Here is a 24301-nt window from a genome sequence, read left to right as displayed (position 1 = left end):
GTTATCAAAACTTTAAATTAATATTATATGGGAAATGTTAACAAGTGCCCTTAAGGTACTGGTTAAGAATCTAGTTAAAGAAAGTTTTTATAGGAAAAGAAAAAAAAAAATTAATGTTTTGATAGCTTTTTTCATTTCCCATAAAAGTGATATCAAAATTTTCCTAAAATGGATTGTTAACGAGTGCCCTTAGGGCACTTGTTAGCATGTCCCTTAATTTATACATGCCATACTCAAATCATATCATATGATACTTGATGGTAAAAGTTGTGTCATAAATATTGTGGTAGCGCCAAGTAGAGACCTTATTCTTTCTTATTATACATTAAAGGTTATTAATTGTTGCTCTAAAACTTGATTGCCAAGAGATTTTTTTTTCCCTAAAATTCAAAAGGATTGTATTATTTAGGGTAAATTGCAAATTACACTCCTAAAGTTTGGGGGTGATTGGATTTCACACCCTGAAATTTCAGAATTTGGATTTTACCCCCTGAAGTTTGAGTTATTTGGATTTTACACCCTGACATTTCAGAACTTGGATTTTACTCCCTAAAGTTTAGGATTGTTTGGATTTTACATTCCAAAATTTTGAAATTTTATGGTGTAAAATCCAAATACTCCAAAACTTTAGGGAGTAAAATCCAAACACTCTTAAAATATAAAGGGTAAAATCCAATTTTTAAAATGTCAGAGTGTAAAATTCAAACATCACTAAACTTCAAGGGATAAAATTTGAATTCTAAAACTTCAGGATGTAAAATCCAATTACCCCCAAACTTTATGAATGTAATTTGTAATTTACCCTTTTATTTATTTTATATTATTTTAATATTTTATGACAACTTTTTTGTTTTAATAATAAAAGTTGGGTCATATATGAACCATATAGCTCAAGTTGTATAACATTATAATTTTTCCATATATGCTACTAATTGTAAGTATATTTAAGTTACTAACCTAGTTTACTTAAAGTAAAATCCGATTACCAAAATTTTAATTATATTATTATTAAAATATTTTTAATTTTATGAATAAAGTAGGAGTGATATAATGTATGGGATAATGCTATTTTAATTTTTATGTACTAAAAGGGAGAAAAAAGATTGTGAACAAGCATAAATTAGAGTAAAGTGGCAAAAAGTGAGACAAATTATTTGTATTCTTATATATATATATATATATATATATATAAACAAATATATATATATATATATATAAACAAAACAATAAATAAAAACAAAACAATCAATCCTACCGTGTGGTAGGTAGAGCGGTGGCCCTTTTTAGAGAATGATTTCACTGATTAGATTCGTTTGAATGCTTTTTAATTGAGGCGTAGCGTAATGCATTAAGCCTTCTTTCTTGACTTGTGTGAGGAGGCTGCAAGCAAAAAAAAAAAAAAAAAAAAAAAAAAAAAAAATCATTGGGACCAATAACCAGGCCCCATGTGCCTCTGGTTAGGCAGCTCCACTTGATAGACATTGCATCAAGTAATTAATATTTTGGTCCATAAAGTTGTGGAGAGTAAAGGTTTTGAGGTTGGACAAGTCTTCAAACTTTGTAAACAAGACACCAATACAAACAAAGAAGAAGAAAAAGGAGCAATGGAATATCCAAACTGGTATTCATGAGTCATGACCTTACCATGCATGTTTGGCATTTTGGCCCACCAATTCAAGACAGATCATTTTCAAAGCCGAATTTTCTGGTTGCCATGATGCATGTATAGTGTATGGCGTACTCATTGCAAAAATAATTTAGAGTGTAGAAAAATAAGGTGCTGTTTGGATTTTTAGTTTCCATCACTCATAATTCTATTTTCATTATCCATAACTCAAAATTGGTGGGTCCCATGGCTGAGTAGTGTGTTTGGATGTGTTTCCAGTTTTTGTTCACCACATGAACTGAAGCCTTTGCTGCCTGCCCTCACCTTCACGCAGATCACCATACTCTATCTTCACACACATAGTGCCTGATCCAAGCTTAGCCAACCCGTGTCGCCATGTCACGATTATGCAGTTCTTCACGTGCCAACCAAACCGATCCCCTGACCTCTTTCTCAGCTTTTTCATAGAAATAAGGTATTATTTACATTTGAGCTGTTTATACATCTAATTTGTTGGTAATAGGGTGGTATTTCACATCTTTTACATTGAATTAAGGATTGGTGATGAAGTTTGCTTCTCTGGTTTTTTTTTTTTTTTTGATGTTTGGGTTTTCGCATTTGATTTGTTCTATTTCAACCCATGGTGATGGGTTTTCAACTCGTGGTGATGAAGTTTTCACATCTTTTACAATTGTGTTTTCAAACCCATGTTAATCTCCAAAATCAAGCAACCCATGGTGATGGGTCACGTTTTTTTATGCTTGTCAGTGTCGCTAGGTCACGACAGAGGAGATCTCACCGACGGTACACGTCAGAGAAATGGGTGAAGCGGCCCTGGTGATGGTAGAGATCGGCAAGGGAGCTTCTTCTATTTTTATGGGTTCGGGTTTGTGTTTTGGGAGAGTAATAGGGCTGAAGGGGGAAGGGGAAATGAGAAGTGAAGAAAATGGTAGGGAATGAGGGTTCTGAGGGTAGGCTAACAGAAGGCTCTAAGTGAGGAGTCAGGCATGGGTCCCACAAAAAGTAGAAATATTTAAGTGATGAAAAGCTAAAAATAGTGTGCCAAACATGTGGGGTTTAGGAAATTGGGGTATTTTAAGTGATGAGTGATGAATGACGAAAATTGAGTGAGAAGTGATGAGTGATGATTTTTTAAAAACCAAATAGCCCATAATTATTTGAACTTTGAATCATTGTATGTATTGGTGGGACCTGAACCGGACCGATGGTTGTCTGGTCACCTAAACAATACCAGCCTAAGGTGGCTCAGCGTCATCGGATGGACTTGTCACCGGGTTGGTGGAGTTGCATAGCTGCCAATGGATGAACCTTTTTAAGTGGTATCCGGCTGAATAAAAGGATCAGAGACACCATTGGGATGGTTCTTGTGCCTTTATTATGCGTGTTGAGATAAGGGAATTGCACGAGGATAGTGATTTGGAGGGATATTGGGAATAAAGAATATGTGCTCAAGAAAAGCTATTAGTGGATATGTGCTTTAACAAAAATTTATGCCTTGATGGGAATCCTTGGCTCCAACTAAGCAATGAAAGAATGATATATGTGCTATGTGACACTTGGCCCTTCACATCTAGTGACAATTTGTCATTAGACCATTAATGTTCCTAGCCATTCATGTGTATAAATAAAAGTAAAATCTTTATTTTTAGGAAAAAGAAATAGAAGATAAGGTGTGATAAAAAGGAAAAAGAAAAAAAAAGAGGGAAACATTTAGTATTAAAAAAGTTGTGGGTTCTAGTTAGCTCAACTGGTAAAGTTTCTGATGGTTGTATAAGAGATCTGGGGTTCAATCCCCGCCTACACCAAAAACTGATTGGTGTCTTGGTCTGATGATAAAGAGCTATCATCAGGAGCGGACGCCATAGATTGAAACTCTCTCAAAAAAAAAAAAAGTTATTGAAATTGAGTCTAAGGAGGCTAAACCATATATATTCAACATGTTAATCATAAAATAAAATAATGGATCTTATAACATATTAATCTCATAATCTAAATCACCAAAGCATGTGATCATGATGCACACTTCAAACCTCATGTTGTACAAAAAGAAAAAGAAAAAAAAAATCCAGTAATATTAAACAATATATCTCTCCATTTATATGTTTTCATAACTCAATAGAAACATTAAAAAAAGACCAGTACATGCAAGGCCAAGGGGTGGGGAGAGCATGTGGTATTGATTTGGAGGATAAATAAAAATAACTTATAATGAATCTTCTATTTCTACCCCCAGATATATAAAAATTAGGATAATGGTCTTTTAAAATATTAACCCAAAAAAAAAAAAAATTAAGCATAAATTATGTTAAATTACTGATTGTCCCACTACTAGAAAACGATAAATTTAATTATTTAATCATAATTTATGCTTGAAGGGAGAGATGAACAATTGAGGACATTCTAATAAACCTAGTAGCTCATCGAATCTACATATAGAGACGGAGTCTCACTTTCACAACTTGATGCGATCTTCATAACATTCTCATAACATTCTAGTAAACAATTTGCCATATGGGGGTTGCTATCTTTTGATTCTTGGAAGCACTTTGTTAGGCACCCTTTAGCATTAAGATAAATTTTCACTTCATCAGGTGTACTATGTTCATGATGCTTAGACAAGCACTTGACAAAACCATTAATATAACAATGTGCAAAATCAGTGCTAGCAGAGCCATATTTCTGTTTACAAAATTTCAATTTAAATCAAGGCAATTGTATAATGGGCCAGGAACAATATTATCAAGCTGAGAGGAATGAGAAAAGTGGATGATGGGAAGTGAAGAAGAGAAAAGAGAGGAAGAAATAATAAAGTTATTATTAGCTTGCACTTCAAATACTATAAAGATAATCAAATCCATCACCACCATAAGTTTTTTGCATATGTTACCTATTGGAATTTTGTCCAGTTTTCTTATTTGAAAGTTAAGTATATAACAACCATTTATTGGAAATAAACCCTCTAGTATTCTATTACAATTAAATGGCAGGACACCGTTGAAATTAAGATATTTTAGTGTGTATATTTGATTTGTCATGAAAAAATTAATTAATAGAATAGTTGTTTAAGAATCATAATTTGTAAATTTGTCAACTTTTCCACTAAAAATCTTTTGGTCCAAGTTATGTCTTTTGGTTAGGATACAGATCTCACAAGACTTATTTTACGCATAAAATATATGATTTTTTTTTTTTTTTTGGTTGAGAATCAGTGCAATGATTATGTTCAAATTTTCGAAATAAAAAGGTCATGGATGGTAGTTTACACGGGATAGTTTATTTGAAATAGATTAGATCTAAGTCACAATATAATAGGTCGAAGTACCTATTTAAAAATTTATCCAAAAATATGTTTTTTTGAAGAAAAAACTAATTGTTTGTTTTGAGAAATAAACTAATGGCTAAACATATACTTAATTACACTCTCTTATCCAAAAAAAAAAAAAAAAAAAAAAAAATTAACATGTCATATTGGAATAAATGGAGTGCAAAATACTATACTATTAATTTATTTTTAAAAAAGCATGCATATTATATTATCATACTTCTAGTTAATTAAAAGGCACTATAAATGGTGAAACTTATATATGAAGTGACTTCTCAAGATTCTCAAAAAAAGAAATGAAAAGTGATTTCTCAAAAATAAAAACATATATAAATGAAAAACTATTACATAAAAAATAAAATAAGTCATGAAAATTACAGGGAGACAATTGCAGCAAACCGAATTTGATCCAGATAATGACATTACATAAGGAAAATGTCAAAAAGAAAGGAGGTGTGGGGAGTGGGAACCACAACGTGAAGGAATCGAGGAATGTTCGAATATCCACACTGGATAGTGAGTCTCAAAATAAAGGTTCAATTAACAATGTATTTCCCTTAAGACAAGAATTTTCAATGGAGTCACCACATGATTAATACAAAGAATAACTCAAGAAACCTTAAAAAATACATCATAACAATTGAAAATTACACTGTCTTAATAATAAAAATTAGGAAAGTACATGGTTTTTCTCCTAGTTACAATCTAAATCAAAGATAAATAATGGCCAATTTTTATTCTTATCACACAAATTAGATAATTTCATGAATTCCATGTCAACAACAATAACAAAACAGAAGTAGTAAAGGAAAACAAACATGTAAACAACTGCATCTAAAACACGTTAGTTCACATGACAGAAGTTTATTATGATTCAAATCATAAACTAGTAGTTCTAAAATCGAATGAAAATGGAGACTTTCACGAGATGAAATGATTGGATTCATATCTACTTCATGCAAATGTAAAGCTTTGATTTTTTTAAAAAGAGATTAATTGCTTATTCTATGTTAAATCATGGAGCATGTGGTCATGATGCACACTTCAAACATCACGTTGTACCAAAAAAAAAAAAAAAAAAAAAAAAAAAAAAAAAAAAAAAAAAAAAAAAAAAGAGGAAGAAGAAGAAGAAGAAAAGACTTTTTCTTTGTCACTACCACACTTTGCCCAATTTACAGCTCAAACACATAAATTGAGAAAATCTGTTTGATTGAAGAGAATATTGAACTAACACAATGATACAATTCCTTCCAAAACGAGTGGTGTATTGCCATGACAACCCGAAAAGCTTCCCAAACCGAATATGAAATTTGGCTAAGTATGGGAATGAGTGATCAAATTTTGACTTCGGTCAAACTGTGGGCCCAATCTTGGAATTGTGTGATCCATATGTTTTTGGAAATCTTGTGAAAAAAAGATTCATTTTGAGGGGGCTTGGAGACTAAATTCTAAGGAAAAAAAAAAATTACACATAAAATATTGCATACAAACGAAACCTAAAAAAAAAAAAATGCAAATCCATACTTTCAAGCGCTTAGTAAAATCTTGTAACAAAGTTTGTTTCTCTCAAACGAAAGAACAAAAATAAAATTAATGTCCCGAGCCTTCCAAAGACATTTGGATCACTCAATTCCGAACTCGGGAAGGCCTTAATAGACATGTATCAACTTGAGTAAAGGTAGTGTGAAAATTCAAAACGTCTACAAGATACCAACTTCCCGAGGTCATAACTTTTAATTCGAACATTGGATTGATGCAAAATTGGTACCATTGGAAATTTGGAAAGAAGATTTAATAAAATTTCCAATAGGAGGATGTTCACATAATTTCGAGATGGAAGGCCCTCAAAATGGCTGTTAAAGTTACGGGCAGGGGGGAAAATTTCTAAAAATCATTGCGTGAGCAAAGTAAGCTAACACATGTCGATCATGACTTGTCCATAGTGATGCCACTCATGATGGACATTCAAATTGGTTAATCTCCTATAAATTTAGACCCCCCTCACTTTGTTTCACAAGCTCTTTGTTGATACCCATTTTTGATTATAAAAAGAAAAAAGAAAAAAAAGAGAGACCCAACAGCAACAAAGTCCAATAACAAGTAAAAAAGAAATGCAATAAAAGATTAGTGAGTAATGGCAGAAACAAAAGGCTATAAAAGCTCGAAAGAAAGAAGAGAAAGAAATAAGACCCATCGGGCTGGCTTGGTAGAAAGTAGCAACAGGCAGACCGCAGACCCACAGGCCCAAGAAGTGGCAAAAGTGGGATAAGCCCAATAAGCCCATGCCATCTCCCATAAAAGCTAAGCATGGGTACATAAAATGCAGGTTGCAGAATGAGACAAGGCCATACATTAGTGGCAAAAATGGCATGAGAAAGAAAGAAGACAAAATAGGAAGTAATGGGACAATCACATCTTGGCCAAAGCACCACCAACCTGTATCCAGCCAATGCAAGGGAGGTGGGCCCACAGTCAAGGGATTTACAGAAGGTGTGGTTTGGTGAAGGGGGGAAAATGGTCTATTTATGGTATCCAACCAAGGCCTCTTTTGGGAGGTACTTTGCTGGGAAGGCATCTTTGTCCAAAATAGATGGTAAATGGCTGAGACCACTTGATGCATGCTATAGAGATAGGTAGAGAGAAACCCAAAACTTTGCTCGTTGGAATAAGAGAGATAGACTCACAGCAGAACCAAACGGATAAGAATTTTTCATGAAATAAATAGTGGAAAAGAGAGAAAGCACTGGGCATGCCCAAGTGTTATGGAGGCCGAGCGGCCAGTGGGCTAGTGAGCAACTCTGAAAGGGTGCTCACAGCAGACAAAAATGGTTGATGAGCAATAGGGGTAAACTAGAGAAATCCCATCAAATTAACCCTAATAAATAGTAACAGTAACCATAAATGGAAGCAGGATAGCGACTAAGGCAAGAAATAGAGAGAATTGAAGCAGAAAAAACAGAGAAAAAAAGAAAGAGCGAAGTAAAAGAGAGGAAAGTGAGCATAGCAGAAAAGACATGCATCAATAGACCATCTTTTTCCTCCCTTTTACAGCAAACCTATTCTTTGAAATTCCAACGAAACAACAAGTAGTCATCTAGGCTCATTCCCCAAAATGCACAACTTTGATGACTTAGCCCAATAGCAAGGTTGTCCAAGTTGGGGTTCGAGCTCTATTTGGTTCATTTCTTGCGGAAGAATTCATCATGTTTACATTCTGTTGTATCATTTTTGCATTATGTTGTATTGGTTCTGCTAATTGCTCCCCAGACTAACCTTCCTATTGTAACTAACCTTCTTGCTATAACATATTTGCTCTTAAATCTATAAACATGTATTGACATTTGTGGACTAATATACATGTATTTGTTAATACTTATTGACTTTATTTTGGGTGCTGGGTTTATGCAAAAATTGGCCCTTTAACAAGGTATTGCTAGAATAGTGGGCTAGGCCCAACGCTCTGACCCATAATAGAACGGGCCTTAGCCCATCAACACAAAAAGCACCTACACTCTTCAATCCATTAGAGCCTTCAAATTCATTATTTCTCTTGCCCTAAAACGAGTATCTTGTTGCACGATTTGAAAGGGTTTATACCAAAATCTTGGCACGACAATATTTTAGAAGGGCTCTCAAGGAAGATCCGGTCTAACTAAGGTTCCGTTTGGTTGGAGTGATTATTGGAGGGATGGAAAATTGTTGAGAGAAAAGTGCAGAGAAAATGAGATTTGTAATTGTTTGGTTGAGAGTGGAAAATGGGAAAGATTTTGGTGGGGATCATGAGTTTTCTCCCAAACCCACCAAAACACAATCTCTCCAAATTGGATACAAACTGGTGCAAGAGTTGGACAAAATTGCCCATGTGAAGCTTCTTTTCTTTTATCTTCCCGTGCTGCCTTTGTTTCCTTTTTGGGTTTTTTTTTTTTAATTTATTTTAATTGGCCATGAATGCATGATTGACAATTTTTTTTTCGTTTGCTTTTTTGTTTTTTACTGAGCATGATTGGATTTTTCGTTGGTTGGGTCTGTCTTTTTGTTTTTATTTTTTTAATTTTGGACATGATTTTTGTTTTAATAGACTTGGTGTGGTTGCTTTAGTTCTTTGATTTTTTTTTTTTTTTTTTTTTTTAACTGGAATAATTTTTTTAATAAAAGCATATAAGTCAATTCATATAAATTACATTTTTATTAGCTGTGTGCATGATGAAAATAGTCTGATAGTCTTTTTTATATAATTTCTGCAATATAAATCTAGTAGCATTTGACTTTAATTTTGAGAAAAAAAAAGTTCGACGAAATTTTATATCTGAAGCTCAATGGTTTTAAAGGTCATTTTGAAAAATGGGTTTGGAGTCGAACTTTTTTTTTTTTTTTTTGATAGTGAAAACCTCATAAACAATATCATTACTTAGGACAAACTGTCCTCACCGTTTACATCCAACTGAACTTGAGTAGCAATTACAGGGGGGGTGTCTTCCACCCAAATCTGACAGTCATGAATACCTCTAGCTTCCCTAGCCAAAATGTGTGCAGCACAGTTAATCTTTCTGCTAATATGACTTACTGACCAATGCTTAAAGGAACCCAGCCCCAATTTTATCCCATCCACCACCTTCAAGATAGAACTAGGACGCGATCCAGCATCAAAAATTGCATTGACTACTACCTGTGCATCACTCTCTATATCTACCTCCCATAAGCCCAGATCACGAGCAAAATTTATCCCCTCTTCCATTGCCATCGCTTCCACCTCCAACGCACCTAAAGGGAGGGGCAAATTTCTGCTCAACGCTCCCATAATCTGCCCCATCTCATTCCTAATGACCACCCCGATACCACAGCTTTTTTGGCTTGTAAACACTGCCCCATCAATGTTGACTTTGAACTTCCCTTGACGAGGTGGACACCATCTTGTTCTGACTGGTGCTTGGCTGCGACAAGAAGATTGAGATTCCTCTGCTTCTTCTACTTCTTTTGCATACTCCTTGGCCTCCCTAGCAATTCTCTTAGGGTCCTTACTTCTCCCCTCATGCTTGAACACATTACGGTTGTTCCAAATCATCCATGCTGTTATGGCAAACAACTCCCAATCTGATTCCCTTTCCTTCTCATAAAGAGACCACACCACATCAATAAAATTCTTTATGGGCTGCTTCAGAATGGGCAAAGTGATATCTACTTCCTTCCACACTTCCGCCGCAGCACAACAATCCCATAACGCATGGCCAGACGATTCGCAATCTCCGCAGAAGCCACACCTATTATCCGTGGTCACTTTCCTAGATGCAAGGCAGAAGTTTGTTGGAATTATGTTCTTACACGCTCTCCATAGAAAATGCTTAATTTTATTCGGGCAATGAAGCTGCCAAACCAACTTCCATAATCCAGCAATCTTCCCCATATCTGAACATTCTCCACCTCCTTTAGCTGAGTGCCTTTCTTTAAGCATCTTGCGTGCCACAAGGTACGCGCTCCTCACTGTGAAGTCGCCGTTCTTTGACCATGCCCAAATCAGAGAGTCCTCCGGCAGTCTTGAGCTAATAGGCATTCCGAGAATAACTTCCGCTTCATGGGGAAAAAAGGTCTCCCTTACTTGATCCACCTTCCACATACCCGTATTTCCATCAATCATTTGCGCCACCTTAACCAGCTCCACATTCGGACCTTTGGGAGTAATTACTTTGAAATTGTTCGGGGTTGGAATCCACCTATCCCGCCAAATATCCACTGATCTGCCATTGCCAACACACCACCTAGACCCCCTTTCAACCGTCTCCTTGGCTGCCATAATACTTCTCCACACATAGGAAGGCTTTCTTCCCACCTGAGCTTCCAAAAAAGAACACCCCGCAAAGTATTTAGCTTTAAACACTCTATGGGTAAGAGAGTTCGGGTTTTTACTTAACCGCCACCCTTGTTTTGCTAGAAGAGCCAAATTAAACGCATTAAGATCCTTAAACCCCATTCCCCCTTCCGATTTGGGTTGGCATAGTTTTTCCCATGAAATCCACGCCAATTTTCGCTCCTTCTCTTTCTGCCCCCACCAAAATTGACACACCATTGAATTGAGTTCATGACAAAGGGAATCCGGGAGTTTAAAACAACTCATAGTATAGGTTGTAGTCGCTTGAGCTACTGCCTTAATTAGAATTTCACGCCCTGCATTTGACAACAAATTTCCTTTCCAGCCCGCAATTCTCCTTCCGACTTGGTCCTTAATGCGATTAAAGGCCTTCTTTTTCCCTTTCCCCACTAGAGTGGGCAGCCCCAAATACCTTTCATGCTTTTGGATAATTTGAGCTCCAAAACTCCCTTTTATCTCCTCCCTTATTTCCTTGCTGGTATTCCTACTAAAGAAGAGAGACGTCTTCTCTTTATTCAGTTTTTGTCCCGATTCTTTTTCATAATCAGCCAGCACCTTTAGTACTCTATTGCCTTCCTCAATACAAGCTCTTCCAAAAATGATGCAGTCATCGGCAAACAAAAGATGAGAAATCCGAGGTGCCCCCCTACATACTGAAATTCCACTAATCTTCCTGTCGCATTCCTCTCTTCTAAGCATAGCTGTCAACCCCTCCGCACACAAAAGAAAGAGGTAAGGCGAAATAGGGTCGCCTTGACGCAGTCCCCTTGAAGGGATGATCTTTCCCTTTGGCTCCCCATTTATAAGTACTGAATAGGAAACCGTCCTTACACACATCATCATCAACTCAACCCATCTCTCACTAAAACCCAATCTCCTCATCATCACCTCCAAAAAAGCCCACTCCACTCTATCGTACGCTTTACTCATATCGAGTTTAATAGCCATTAACCCCTCCTTTCCCCTCCGCCTTTGATCTATGTAGTGCATAGTCTCAAATGCCACTAACACATTATCCGTAATTTGCCTCCCAGGAACAAACGCGCTCTGAGCCTCACTGATCACCCCAGGCAGAATTTTCTTCAACCTATTAGCTAGTACTTTCGACACTATCTTGTAAACAACATTACATAGGCTAATGGGGCGAAACTCCGTAATCTTTTGAGGGCAGTTCACCTTAGGGATAAGGCAAATGAATGTCTCATTTAGGCCTTCAGGCATCACTCCGGTTCTAAGGATTTGGAGCACACTGTTTACAACACACGGGTCGAACTGGGTAAACAAAAACTATGCATATCCAAAACTGATCGTGCATTTGTAATCTAGGATACATTATCTCAAAACATATACTTTTATTTCTTTAGAAAATCCACTGTGCTTAAATTCAAAACGGACTAAGGCCTTTGAAAGCACACATTTATTTATTTTATAATGGCCTCATTTGGTTTGTCCCCGTCTCAGTTCTCACCATGATTTCATTTTGTTTACTAACATCAGACAATTCATATAAGCACATCATCATATATAAAAACACACAATTAGTGTTCATTGTTTATAACCCACATTGGTTGTGTTTAATGTCCACTATTTATTACTCCAATCTACAACTATAAAGGTTAGGCTCTTTTATAGTTGTACTCTGATTATGTAATATATTATAAATCCGGTTTAAAACACTAACATTACTATTTTCGTACGTGTTCTAATAAGTTTTATTATTTACTAAAACAAAATCATATGTAAAAACACAGGCATTGGGCTTCTCCCTAATGGCCCATTTATATTTGAATCTTCATTCAATAAAATTGCAATATGGGTTGGGCTTAAAAGTAAAATGGGCCATTGTGTCCATTTCATAGCTTTTGGATTCATGCCTCATTTGCAATTTAAGCCATAGTTTCTTAAAAGAAAAATGTAGGAAAAAAGAAAAAAGCACCTAAATATGAAATGAACCACGAATTCTTACATTACTCTCACGTAGGGGTAATGTTTTTCCTTCTTTTTTAATAGAGTTACACACCAATATTGCGAAGGCATCTCTCTCTCTCTCTCTCTCTCTCTCTATATATATATATATATTAGGCATTATATTGCATTAATATTAACAATTTAACACCAATCAATTTACCCTTATATTTATCATTAATTAACCATAAGCTAATTGTGCGCAAAAGTAAAAGCTATTATATATAACACATCAACACATTCAAAAATAAATAAGTATTTGATATATGCAGACTCACAGAACCAAATAAATAATTGATTCTATGACAACCAGGTAAATAATTAATTATGACATGGAACCATTAACTAAGGAAAGCCACCAAAAACAAATGCATCATCAGGCAGCTTTTTCACAAACTGCAAAACTACCTGGGTTAATTGTAATGCTCTTAGTGCAATTATCAGTTTTGTAGATCCCAACAAGTCGATCAGCCAATTCAAACATGTTGTTTCTAAGGCTGCAGGTGACATAAAAGATAACATCAAGAACAGTGTAAGTAAACATGTCAGTAACTACTAACTATAGCAATAAATCCCAGGGGGCATTGAAAGTACCTTATGATTATAAACTGGGCATCCTTTGTTCGGTCCTTCACATAATGCCCCACAATAGAAACATTTTTGAAGTCTGCAAACCATATGGATTGGTAAGTGAATGAAGACCAAAAGAAAAAGAAAATGAAACAATTTAAGAGGGGGGGGGGGGGGTGAGAAATTATCATCGAGGATGCGGGAATGTACCCAGTGCAGCATCAATCTCATCCATTACATAAAGCGGGGTTGGCTTGTAGTGATGAAGCGCAAAAACAAGAGCTAATGAACTCAAAGTCTGAAAGCAGTAAAAGAAACAACATTATATGTCTGTAAATAAAATTCAGGGATTCTGTAGGCAGGCATGCTTATAGTTCAGGTAATGGGTTCTACTTCTACAGAAGGGTTAAAGTCAACAATGTTCAAAGATAACCTTTTCACCACCCGATAAATTTGCAATATTCTTCCAGCTCTTCTTTGGTGGTCGGACACTGAAAACAACACCTTCAGAGAACGGATCCAAAGAGTCCACTAGCTCAAGTTCTGCATCACCTCCAAGTGTGATCATCTATGGCAAGTCCATTAGGAGGGAAAAGTACAATCATTACTTGCAGATGCATATAATTCAAGGAAAAAAAAAAAAAAACAAAAAAAGAAGAGGAAATTAGCATGAAACAAGAAGTGTCAAATATAAAAAGCCCCAACTGATTGCAAATGAAGGAGCCTAGAAAATAATTCTGCTAATTGAAAGTGTAGTTCTTCAAAGGCAGAACATCTAGCACCAGAGTACAAATGACACCAGTCATATTTCTTGCAATTCAAACTGTTTAATGTACATTAAAGTCTCATATGAAGACCAAAGAGTCCAAAAGGACAATAGAATTTATAACCTAGCTAAAACTTGTGGAGAGTGATTTATTCACAAACCTGATACATCTCCTTCAGCTTCAAAGATATTGCATTGAATCCTGCCATGAACTCATCCAACCTGTTATTGTAACATATCCAGTTGAGTGAAAACTAAAAAATTGTGTAGAAGGATATAAAGAAAACAAATCAGACATAAAAGTAAAGATAGATATGCATGCCTCTTCTTCCTCCATTCATCATACTGCCTCTTTATGTCATCACGCTGTTGAGTGACCTTGTTTAGTTCCTCAACTCGTTCATTATATAATGATACTTTTGTCCGATATCTATTAATCATATTATGCAAATTTAGCAGAGGGCCCTGAAGAATTAAACTCAGGTAGGTAAACAATTTTAAAGAACAGATAAAGTCATACTCTGAGATAGAATCAAGATTTGGATTCATCTCCTTCAGTTGTGCTTCCAGAAGTGCTACAATTTCAAGGGCCCTTTTTAGGCCACAGGGCTCGTTAAGGGTTTCATCAGTCAAGGTTGCCTGAAGCTTTTCAGGGTCCACTAAGTCTTTCTGAATTCTGCAACCAATACACAATGTTATGTTTCAAGTTCATTAAGACCCCTGCTTCTTAAGAGTTCCACAAAAAGACATACTGTTCCATATGCTTTATAAGAGCAGTTTGCAAGTCGTCAAGCCTTTTTTTGTAAGCCTTTGCCTTCAGTTCCAACTCCTTGTATGCCTTTTTCATGTCTTGTAATTTGTATTCGGCGTCAACCTGTGCCATCACAGAGATTGTAAACAAGATGTCAGGAAAAATGAGCCCCTCCACCCCCCCCAAAAAAAAAAAAAGAAACTAAAAAGATGCAAGAAAGCACAGTACCTCTGATGCCCGTAACTCATCCACAGTCCTTTTCACTTTGTCATAATTGGATTTTGCATTGTCTAATACATCTTTATGTTCATCGATCAGCTATACAAGGGGGAGAAAGAAATTAGATCATATGGCAGTACAAGAAGTTCTTATTTCTTGTGGATTTTTATTAAAAATAAAAAACCTTCTGTGTCTTTTTATAATTCTCTTGAACTGTAAATGCTTTCTGCTCAATTTCTTTGAAAACGCCTCCCAATTTTTCCTTTTCCTCAACAAGTCTTTCTTTCTCCTTCTTTGACTCCTCAATCCCTTTAGTCAACTTCTTCATCATTTTTTGGCCAGTCTCTATTTGGACTCTGTGGCGGTTGATCTCTGTGCTCTTTTTATCGATATCCTAACAGTTGGGTAGCATGAATTAGTGCAACTCTCCATTGTAACTAAAAACTTGGATGTTTGATTGTTTCATAGTATTTCATATACTTACAGATTGAATCTTATTGACCTTTAACTTTTGTGCTTTCAATCTTTCACCACCAGCGTTTTCTATATTATTCTGAAGCTCCAAAGCCTAAAGCAGAGACAATTAAGCATAAATCAAACAAACTGAGATATCAAAATAATATTTATGCACTGTTCATGTTAGACATGATATATGAAATAAGCAAAACAACAGGTTAGTAGGGAAGCCAGAACATAAACCACCTACCATGAATGCAACTAGCCTAAATTCTGTTCTGTAGGTAAATGTAATGATTGAGATGCAACATGCAAGGACAACAAAACATAATAGAGCTCATCACCCACCTTCTCTTTCAGCTCTTTAGACCCTTGTATAAGTTTATCAATCTCCTTTTCTTCTGTAGAAATTATTTTCTTGAGCTCCTCCAACCTATCAAGCTCATCCTTCCTTGGCTGTGATGCAGCCTCCAGTGAATCAAGTTGTTTCTCAATATAACTATGTTGTGAATTCAAACTGTCAATCTGTTGAAGCATAGTTTCCAATGCATTATATTCATTTCAAATTTAACTATAAGGTACCTTAAAAAACCCCTAACTGAGCATTACCTCTTTCTGACTTTTAGCTAATTCCATCTCCAGGATAGCAATTGCTTTTTCAGATGCCTGGTAACACCGCACTGCCTCAGCAATTCTTTGGCGGATGCTATGTAATTTTTCAACCATTATAGACAGTTCCTTGTCAGCATTTGCAACAGCTTCTGCCGACACACTGTCAGCTCGAATAGATGTCCCCATTTTGCCACCACGAGGCTTATTTCCCCCACCACTCATTGTACCAGATGTTTCAAAAAGTGCACCATCAAGTGTTACCACACGTCGAAATTCTTTGTTTCCACTGTATGCAATACGTGTTGCCTGAAAATTGGAAAATAGAAGCTATTTAACAATTTGCCAAACCCAAGTCAACATTAATGTGAAATCTCCAATAAACCATATAAATTCCCAAGTTCTACTTGCACCAATATTGGTTATTTTACCCTCAATATTCAATAACATGGAAACCACCCACAGACGGAACTTGAGGATTTAACCTAATCAAGGGATCAATGCATATTAGGAATTAATGATAATCCCTTTTGGTATAAACAGATTTAAGTTTCTGATACAAGTATGGCAGGGATAAGACGCTCAGGGCCTTAAAAAAATAATTTCTTCACTCTTAGAATATGTTTGCTTACATTGTGGCATATTCCACTTAAGATTCTATCAGCAGTAAAACATCTAAAATTTCCTTCTCATTTGTCTTGGGTCACAGTTGAAAAGGATCCGTCACAAGGTAGATTGTGCAAAAATGTTTTTTTGGAAAGCACACATAGGCAAAAAGAAATTAAAAAGTTCCAAGCCGACAACTTTAGTTACTCCATGGCAACTAATCCAGATAAACCAACCACAAGCCACAAAATCAACTTATTATCCACAATGTTAAACTATCAAAACACCAGCTTGCTATTAGAAAGAAGCTAGCAATTCTTAACACGGCATATTTTTACAATTTTAAATCAGAAGAATAATCCTAAGATTTAGAAAGAAACTGGAAACTACCTGGTCAAGATCCTTAGCAACAACAGTGTTTCCCAATGCTGCAAAGAAAGCAAGTTTCATTCTTTCATCCTGAACTTTAATTAAATCGAAAAGACGTGGAACTCCCTCTGGAGTGCTTATCTTCTCCTTCAACTTGGGTAAGAATTCAACTTGCTTCTCCTGCAAGAGGAATTTAAATTATAAAATAAAAAATAAATTAGTCATAGTTTTATGAGTCCTCTTCAATTAATAGGAGTATATTGTATATGAAGGAAAACGATAATATATATCTGCATAAAAAAATTTAAGTGGCCACCAAATCTAAATCATCATTTTCTAAATTTATTGACTCCACAATCCTATTAAAATGAGATAATAAAATTTCAAAACCACAATGACTGCTGTAAGTTTAGGTTGCACATCTGCAAAATTTTAACCACAAACTTTTGTAACATGAACCCAATGAACAATCCAATAGATCCTACAATATTGAAACATTGTCTCTTCTTACTATCTCAAAACCAGGTAGTAGATTCAATTGTGTGGGAACAATCTATAGTATCATAATTTTAAACTAGAGTGATCTACAAACTGGAGATATCAAAATCATGCACACAGATTCAGCCAACTTTCAGTGAAAAAGATCCAAAGACCGTGTCATCAGTTCTGAAAATTTTCAGTCAAGTTTCCTAGGATCGAACTGAACCAGTCAAGCTTCCAACTTCTAAGTAAACAAGGTCTTTCAGGTACTCAAAACATTAAAGTAACTGTTTGGACGGTATAAGTTTCCATATATCATATAATGTGAAATTGGTACCAAAATCATGAAAGTTGCAACACCAAGATTCTCCCTCCGAAGTAGCTCAACACATGCTTGTGCTGCACCTGTTGTTTCCACTACAATATAATCAAGTCCAGGGCATGCCGTTGATATAGCAACATCATATTTTGCTGCAGGTAGAAAATCATAAGGCGGTGAATAGAAATAAAATTTTCTTTAAAAAACTAAATATAAAAAAAATATGGGAATTGATATCACAATATTATTTGATAAAGAAAATGTTAAGCTTGTCAATGCATTAAACACGACAATAATTAGATAGGGCGGTAAAGTAATAAAGCCAAACACAAATCTCAACTCATATAAATCACATGTATTGCTCTGTATACCTAGGACAAGAACTGCTTTGGCAAAGCAGGTATAAGAAAAGGCATCAATTGATTACAAGTCGCACAAAAATTGTACTAAGGTTATTGTGTGAAGCTTAAAAAGATGGCTAGAAAACAAATATATAAAACTAATAACAAAGAAAAAGACTTACCATCAATAGCACCAAGATCACCCATCCTGCCATATATTCCCTCAATTCGGTTGGACTCCTTGGCCTGCAAGATTGCTTTCAGAACTGATCCCTGACTCTTCTCAGAATCCAGAATAGACTTAAGTTCTGCAACCTTCTGTCTTGCAGATTGTTCAATAGGAATCAGTGCATCCTGTTCTTTGATACATTCCTGCAATAAGGGTTAAGTACTATCATCATATTCCCTCATGGCAAAGCAACAAGTGAACTTAAAATTCAAATTATTTGTCATGAAATTACAAACTTGTTCCACTCTACGAGCTTCCGATGCTTCAAGCTTGTTCCTTTCTATATCAGTTTGAATATTTGTGATGCTTGCAGTTTTTGTTTTTAGTTTTCCCAATATAACATCCATCTGCTTTCGAGCATCTTCAAATGCTGCATGACCAGCTTCATGCTGAAACAGTCAACCATCACTTTCAGCCAACTATATTTTAATATCCACACATCCACTAAATGATTCGATATATTATAGGACCTATTACTTTCAACCAAGATCAATCTACACACAAGAAATGAATTCCTTGAAAAAAAAATTGAAGATGCTTAATACAATTTTTTTCCATTTATATGTGAGGAAAAAAAATAATGGAAAACTAACAAGTAGCCAGTGCTTTCATGCATCCTTTAGAATTAATTACCAAGATACTATCAAAGTACCAAACTCACCTTTTCATTCAAAAGCTTGCTTTCAGTACATGTAACTTCTAGTTTTCCCTTATGTTCAATCAATTGCTTTTCCCAAGGTTCTAATTCAGCACGAACTTTTGCAAGCTCAGCACGATATCTCTCAGTTTCAACTGCTTATTGACCAATCAGGGGTAAGTAACATGTAACTTCTTGTTTCTCAAAAAAAAAAAAGTGCTTATCGACCAATCAGGGTTAAGTAACATTATCGATAATTAACTGCACATTCCCATGTCTGCTAGAGCTATGACAGTATCACAATAACTATTTAAAGGGGGATTAACTCTTCAACAAGAGAGTACCAATTTCCCAACCAACAAAAAGATAACATACAATACCGATTATACTTGGAAAGAATAAACAAAAGCAGGCATCCACACCAAAGTCACAAAAGAAACTTAATTGGTCCCTTATTGGTTCTCCCCATGGGGTTAAAAGGAGTGGTTTTGATTTAAAGTTTTTTATTTTTTGAACGAGGAGTAAATTATGCATTAAACAAGAATCAAAGGTGCTAAAGAGCAATAGCTAAACTGGCACTTCCTTCTCCCATAATAATGGAGTGGAAGGTGAGGTAATGGGTTCAAGAACCATTGAGCGTGTGTGTAGCTTACCAATATAAAAAATAAAAGGAATCAAAGGCCTATATATGTGTATAAACCCAGGAAGAATTCAATATTAATGATACATTAATTTTAGGCAAAAATAAAAATAAAAAATAAGCATACAAAATAACACCAACTCGAAATGTGTTGAAAATGACAAGGGCATAACCTTTTCACATGGTCAAGCATGAGAAAAGTTAATTCCAATATCCTTTAATACTAACGTTCCAATCCCACCTCAAAATGATACTAAGACTTTCTATAAAATTGTAAGCCAAATCAAACTTCCAAATTCAATTAGAATATAAATTAAGAATTTTCCAAAAACAATTGTACAGGAATACAAAGTAATGCAATACGTATCAGAGCCATATAAATCATGGATATCAGAGCACAAACTCTGAATATGAGAACTCCATGATTATTTGGGCATCCTTTTGAATGTTAAGCTATTGTTCACCAGTCAACTACTATTTAATAATAAAATAACCAAAATATTATATCTACCATGGGGGATGGCACCATATAAAATATAATAATAATAATAAAATCCAACTTGAGAATACTTAGTATAGACCCGAGTAAACACAAAGCAGTGTAATAAGAATCAAAAATTTTACTTAGGGATATAGCTTACAACAAAACCCACAAAAAATGAACAATAATATTTTACAATGGCATGAAACATACATAAACAGTTATAAAGTAAAAACTTAATGTTGCTGCTTTAAAGTGTGATTTGCAACATAACATATTCATATTCTTCATAATTGAAAAGATAAAAACACCTTTAGAATTCTCTTTAATTTCCTCCAAGACTTTCTCCTCATCCAGCAAGAGCTTTTGCAGTTTTGGTATACTTTCCTCAAGTTCCGGGATCAGATTTTTTGAGTTTTCACACTCCTTTTCTAAGTCATTAATCTTTGTTGAATCCTGAAATGGGAAGCCAAAAGTTAAATAATAACTGTGTTCAGTTCAAGTGAACAATGTCTTTCCCATACCTTTTCAAGTTTATCCTCAAGTTTCTTGATCTTTTGCTTCATGTGCTTCAAATCTTCCCGATATTTGACATCCTGCCTTTCAAAATTCTTAAACTCTTCCTTACAGCTTCTGAGTTGATTATCAAGTTCCTAATTATTCAAAAGAAAGGTAAATAGTTGATCATTCAAATAAGATCAAAGTGAATTCAGTAAGATAACATTCAATGCAAACATATCATTTTAAAGAATGGGTGGCACATGGTTTGAAAATCAATATAATAATATAGTGTCCTCACAATGCCACAATCATATACCAACAATATTAATATGTTCTTGTAAGCATTTGTTTATGCAATATAAGAGCCATATTCTGCTAACCTCTTGTCTCTTCATGTACTTGTTATGCACAGTTTCAATCTCCTCCAACGTTTTATGACTTTCTCGTATATTCTCCCTGAAACAAGATGTCAAACTCTTCATCAGATATATATTTTTTGTTTCAACTAAACATACATATTTCAAAACATGCCATAAGCATATACCTTTCAGTCTTCAGGTTTTCTTCTAAACTGGCAACATTTGCTTGTAGTTCAACCAATTTTGTATTAGTATCTTCATGAGCCAATTTTGTGGCTTTCTCTTGCCATTTCAAGAGAGACAACTCTTTCAGCATGTATGCTTCTGCTTCATTCTTCACATCCTGTTGCAGCAAAATATGTGAACAGGATAATTAAAAATTAGATGATATAGCAATGTGCAATAATATTTACATACCTCCAAGCTATCTCTCTCTTTCTCGGCTAACTTAACCATTTGTACCACCCCAGACCTGCTCTCATTAAGAGATTCTAGCCTATGAGATACAAGGAAAAGAACATTATCAGTTGTCAAAAAATTGACAAAATGCTATTTTGGGTAATGACTGAATTTGAAAAATATTTATTTCAATAAAGTAGAGCACAGAATGTGACAGCATATTTGACAGTGGCAGAGAGCATCAAAGATGATAGAAAATAAAGTTTTTTTGGCAAGTAACAGGAAAGGAAATTCATCTAATAAAAAGAAGCAAACAAACCCCAGATTGATAATGGCAGCATCATCTGAAAGGATACATGTTCTTATCTTAATGATGAACACTGCATATCAAGCTATCACATAAAATGCTATTTCAATTAATACATTCTAAAGTCTGGCTTCCCACAACTAACCCATTTACAAGTTATACCTTCTATCCTCAACTTTCAAATTTTCAGCTAACTAACAAGAATTATGCCTCCAATTAGCATTAGCACTAACACAAGTAATAGATATAGTGCATCATTAAAAATAGAAAGTTGATGTAGCAAGCAGGAATAGAAAAAATAGAAAATAAACTTTCAACTAAGTTAACACGCAGACTGTACTCACTGCTTATTTGCTTCATCAATTTTTTCGACGTATTTGTTGGTTCCAATTATGTCCTCAAGATATTCAAGAAAACCTTCATCATGGGGTCCCTGAGCTTTTGGCTTCATAAGTGAAATTTGCTCAACTTCACCCTGGCAACAGCCAAGAAGCAAATATTACAACACGTAGAAACAAACATCTTATTCCAAACTACAATCACTGCATAGTAAGTATCAAACCTGAAGAATCAAAAAACGGTTGTTGTCCAGGTCAACTCCTTTCCCTTTCAATTTCCGGGTAACTTCAGTAAAATTACTTGACCGGTCATTAATATAATATTTAGAAGAGTTATCCCGAAAGGCAACTCGAGTAATCACAAAGTCACTCCCTGGAACAGCTTCATATGTTCCATCATTCTGTAATCATTAAAAATAGCATGAGAAATGATGAAACTGAAATCACTAAAATTTTCTCATTTGCTGACCATGTAGATAAAGATAAACAATTTTAAATATTATTCTAATTACCACATAAAAAAATATATCTCCTTTAAAACAGAGAAAATCAATTGGGTTAGTAAAATTTTAGTATCCTTTCCTCTTAGCATCCTTTTTCAAACAATCAACCAAAAGATAAAGAAAAGTACTTATTGGAAACATGACCCATATATGAAAGATGAAAGCTTTTACGTACCAAATCAATAATCTCCTGGAAGTGTACAGAGACACCTGCACTATCCAAATTTTGGTGATTAGTGGAATTGTGGATGAGCTCCGAAACTTTATTAAGACGCATCTGCACATTTAAGTCAAAACAAATCAGGCACAAAGCATGACCCCCCAAACACAAAACAAATAAACCCAACGTAGTGTCTGTCATATCTCTATAAGTATCCATGTAACAATTTATAGCCAAAATGTTACATAATGTTTAGTAACTCGTATCTACGCATTAAACCATGACAAATTAGGCACAAAGCATGAAACCCCAAACACAAAACAAATAAAACCCAATGCAGTGTCTATCATAGCTCTATAAGTATTCAAATTCAAGTCACAATTTTTAGCCAAAATACAACATAATTTTCCTTAACAAAAGCAGCAAAAACACATGAACTTTATTAACTCTCATCTACACTTAAAAAAAATTTAAAAAAAAAAAAAACCCATCTGCACATTTAAACTAATACAAATACAAATTGGCCACAAAGCAAACCGCCCCCCCCCCCCCCCCCCCCCCCCCAAAAGCTCCCAAAAAAATTCAGATCCAAAGAAGAAGAAAAAAAGTGTCACCTGCTTTGCTCGCTTTCCGAATACAAACAGCATTGCATCAATCACATTGCTTTTCCCACTCCCATTTGGTCCAACCACTGCTGAAAAGCTCTAATTGTCCCAAACAAACAAAACAAGCCAAAAATATTTCAAAATTCAATGAAATTTTGAAATTTTTTTTTTCAAAAACTTTCCACTCAATTTTTCTCGGCATCCAAACGGGAGGAAAGAACCCTAACCTTGTGGAAAGGCCCGACGCGCTGTTCGCCGGCGTAGGACTTGAAGTTTCGCATCACCATCTCTTTGATGAACAGTCTCGGACCTGCTCCGGATCTCCGCTCCGCCGAGCCCGACCCGTCCCCCATAACCTCGTCCTCCGATTCCATCCCCATTCTCCGAGTCAACTCACTAAGTTCTCCTTTTTCTTTTCTTTTTTTGGGTGGTTCCACGAGAAATGGAATTTTGTGAAAGGTTTGAAAATAATGAGAGAGAGAGAGAGAGAGAGAGAAGTATAGAGAAGGAGGTTTTGGCGGGAAACTGAAAAGTATTTATTTTCAAAGAAGAAACTGGTGGGCCGAGTTTTGGGTTCCTAGTGGACTATTCGGATCATGTTTGACAAGCCCAGGCAATGAATTGCTTTTTATTAACAATTCGGCCTGTCTAATCTATTATATATATATATATATATATATATATATTGAGAATGCTCTAATCTAATATATGGTAATATATTGAAGCAAAGATAAATGTTAGTCACAACATTTTTACCAAAAAAAATTTCTAGGTAGTAAATTGTTATTGGTTATTACCTGATATTGCCATAAAAAATTTACAATTCTGGACATTCATAGTTATAAAAAAAATTGTACACAATTTTTAAAAGAATGTATA

The 24301-nt window shown here is 35.1% G+C and overlaps 1 protein-coding gene across 1 annotated transcript; it reads right to left on the bottom strand.

Moving 5' to 3' along the window:
- Positions 1 to 12973: 12973 nt before the first annotated feature.
- On the bottom strand, positions 12974 to 23888 carry LOC126714313 (structural maintenance of chromosomes protein 4). The gene is made up of 28 exons (XM_050414407.1): positions 23650 to 23888; positions 23432 to 23521; positions 22833 to 22934; positions 22379 to 22555; positions 22161 to 22291; positions 21528 to 21606; positions 21296 to 21453; positions 21132 to 21207; positions 20775 to 20903; positions 20562 to 20706; positions 19154 to 19284; positions 18729 to 18881; positions 18446 to 18635; positions 17941 to 18074; positions 17145 to 17303; positions 16149 to 16457; positions 15888 to 16064; positions 15568 to 15651; positions 15268 to 15477; positions 15093 to 15182; positions 14866 to 14987; positions 14634 to 14789; positions 14436 to 14543; positions 14275 to 14335; positions 13781 to 13915; positions 13558 to 13645; positions 13372 to 13444; positions 12974 to 13274 (listed from the first exon to the last, which is right to left on the bottom strand). Exons 1-28 carry the CDS (start codon positions 23800 to 23802, stop codon positions 13154 to 13156), a joined length of 3741 nt encoding a protein of 1246 aa, XP_050270364.1. The 5' UTR covers positions 23803 to 23888; the 3' UTR covers positions 12974 to 13153.
- Between the last annotated feature and the right edge of the window lie 413 nt (positions 23889 to 24301).

This window comes from Quercus robur, chromosome 2 (assembly GCF_932294415.1).
Source record: "Quercus robur chromosome 2, dhQueRobu3.1, whole genome shotgun sequence".
NCBI lineage: Eukaryota > Viridiplantae > Streptophyta > Magnoliopsida > Fagales > Fagaceae > Quercus > Quercus robur.
This window is presented reverse-complemented; position numbering and strand designations above follow the sequence as displayed.

What these genes read in the sequence shown, in the direction of transcription:
- LOC126714313 (XM_050414407.1), bottom strand. Translation starts at nt 23,802, where the DNA reads ATGGGGATGGAATCGGAGGACGAGGTTATGGGGGACGGGTCGGGCTCG. An exon ending in AGGTCAATAAGATTCAATCT is followed by an intron (nt 15,478 to 15,567) that starts GTAAGTATATGA and finishes CCCAACTGTTAG; the next exon opens with GATATCGATAAAAAGAGCAC. An exon ending in AATCTTGATTCTATCTCAGA is followed by an intron (nt 14,544 to 14,633) that starts GTATGACTTTAT and finishes TATGATTAATAG; the next exon opens with ATATCGGACAAAAGTATCAT.